The sequence below is a fragment of the Octopus bimaculoides genome, chromosome 10 (assembly GCF_001194135.2).
Source record: "Octopus bimaculoides isolate UCB-OBI-ISO-001 chromosome 10, ASM119413v2, whole genome shotgun sequence".
In the NCBI taxonomy this organism is placed as follows: domain Eukaryota; kingdom Metazoa; phylum Mollusca; class Cephalopoda; order Octopoda; family Octopodidae; genus Octopus; species Octopus bimaculoides.
The window spans coordinates 74,815,022-74,815,893 of record NC_068990.1 but is presented as its reverse complement, the minus strand read 5'-3'; the positions used below and the strand labels follow the sequence as shown (position 1 = coordinate 74,815,893).

Genomic DNA, 872 nt, shown 5'->3' with positions numbered 1-872 from the left:
ACTTACAGTTGCTTGTGATGCATGTGCCTGGTGTACCCTTATCAGAAGAGTAGTCATTATGGGTATACTGGGCTTCGTATATTTTACCCCAGTGTCACTTTGATGGCATGCACTGCTCTCTCACTCAATAATAATAATAATGATAATAATAATAATAATAATAATAATAATAATAAAAACCTTTTCTATTATAGGCACAAGGCCTGAAATTTGGGGGAGAGGATAGTCGATTACACCAACTCCAGCACTTAGCTGGTACTTAATTTATCGACCCGAAAAGGATGAGAAGCAAAAACGAAATACCGCCAAGCATTTCACCTTGAGTGCTAACGATCGTGCCGGCTCGCAGCCTTAAGAATAATGATGATTATGATGATGATGATGGCGGTAGTGGTGGTGGTGGTGGTGATGATTATTTCAAATTTTGGCGCAAGGCCAGCAATATCGGTGACGAAATTAGGTCGACTACATCGACCCCAAAAACGATGAAAGACAAAGCTGACCTCGGCGGAATTTGAACTCAGAACGTAAAATCCCATGAAATGCCGCTAAGTAATTTGCAGCCCCCATCCCTCCCTGCTATTGATTCTGCCAGCGCTCTGCCTTAATGAATTATGATGATGATGATGATGATGATGATGGTGATGATGATGACGATAATGATGATGATGACGATGACGCTGATAATAGCGATGATGATGATGATCATGGCGGTGGTGGTGGTTATTTTCATGCTTATCATTATCACAGAATTGCAACCAACAATCAGGTAAGGAAGTAGGTCTGGATCTACAGATAGGAGATCTCACGTGCCAGATCATGTGATATATCTTGACCTCTGAACTAGCCAATGCATCCACAAAACACTTCCG

At 41.5% G+C, this 872-nt stretch overlaps 1 protein-coding gene across 3 annotated transcripts in view; it reads left to right on the top strand.

Annotated features, from left to right (window-relative positions):
* LOC106874344 (uncharacterized) overlaps window positions 1-872 on the top strand; it is a 49,792-nt gene that overhangs the window by 9,241 nt on the left and 39,679 nt on the right. For 2 of the 3 annotated variants that reach the window (XR_008265074.1, XM_014922045.2), the window contains one exon: window positions 195-817. The exons of the other annotated variant lie outside the window; for it this stretch is intronic. Coding sequence is in view for 1 of the 2 variants with exons in the window: in XM_014922045.2 (XP_014777531.1) it covers window positions 195-207 (13 nt within the window). In the remaining variant the exon portion in view is untranslated. Of the gene's footprint in view, window positions 1-194; window positions 818-872 lie in introns of those variants that run through there. 3 annotated transcript variants of the gene reach the window in all.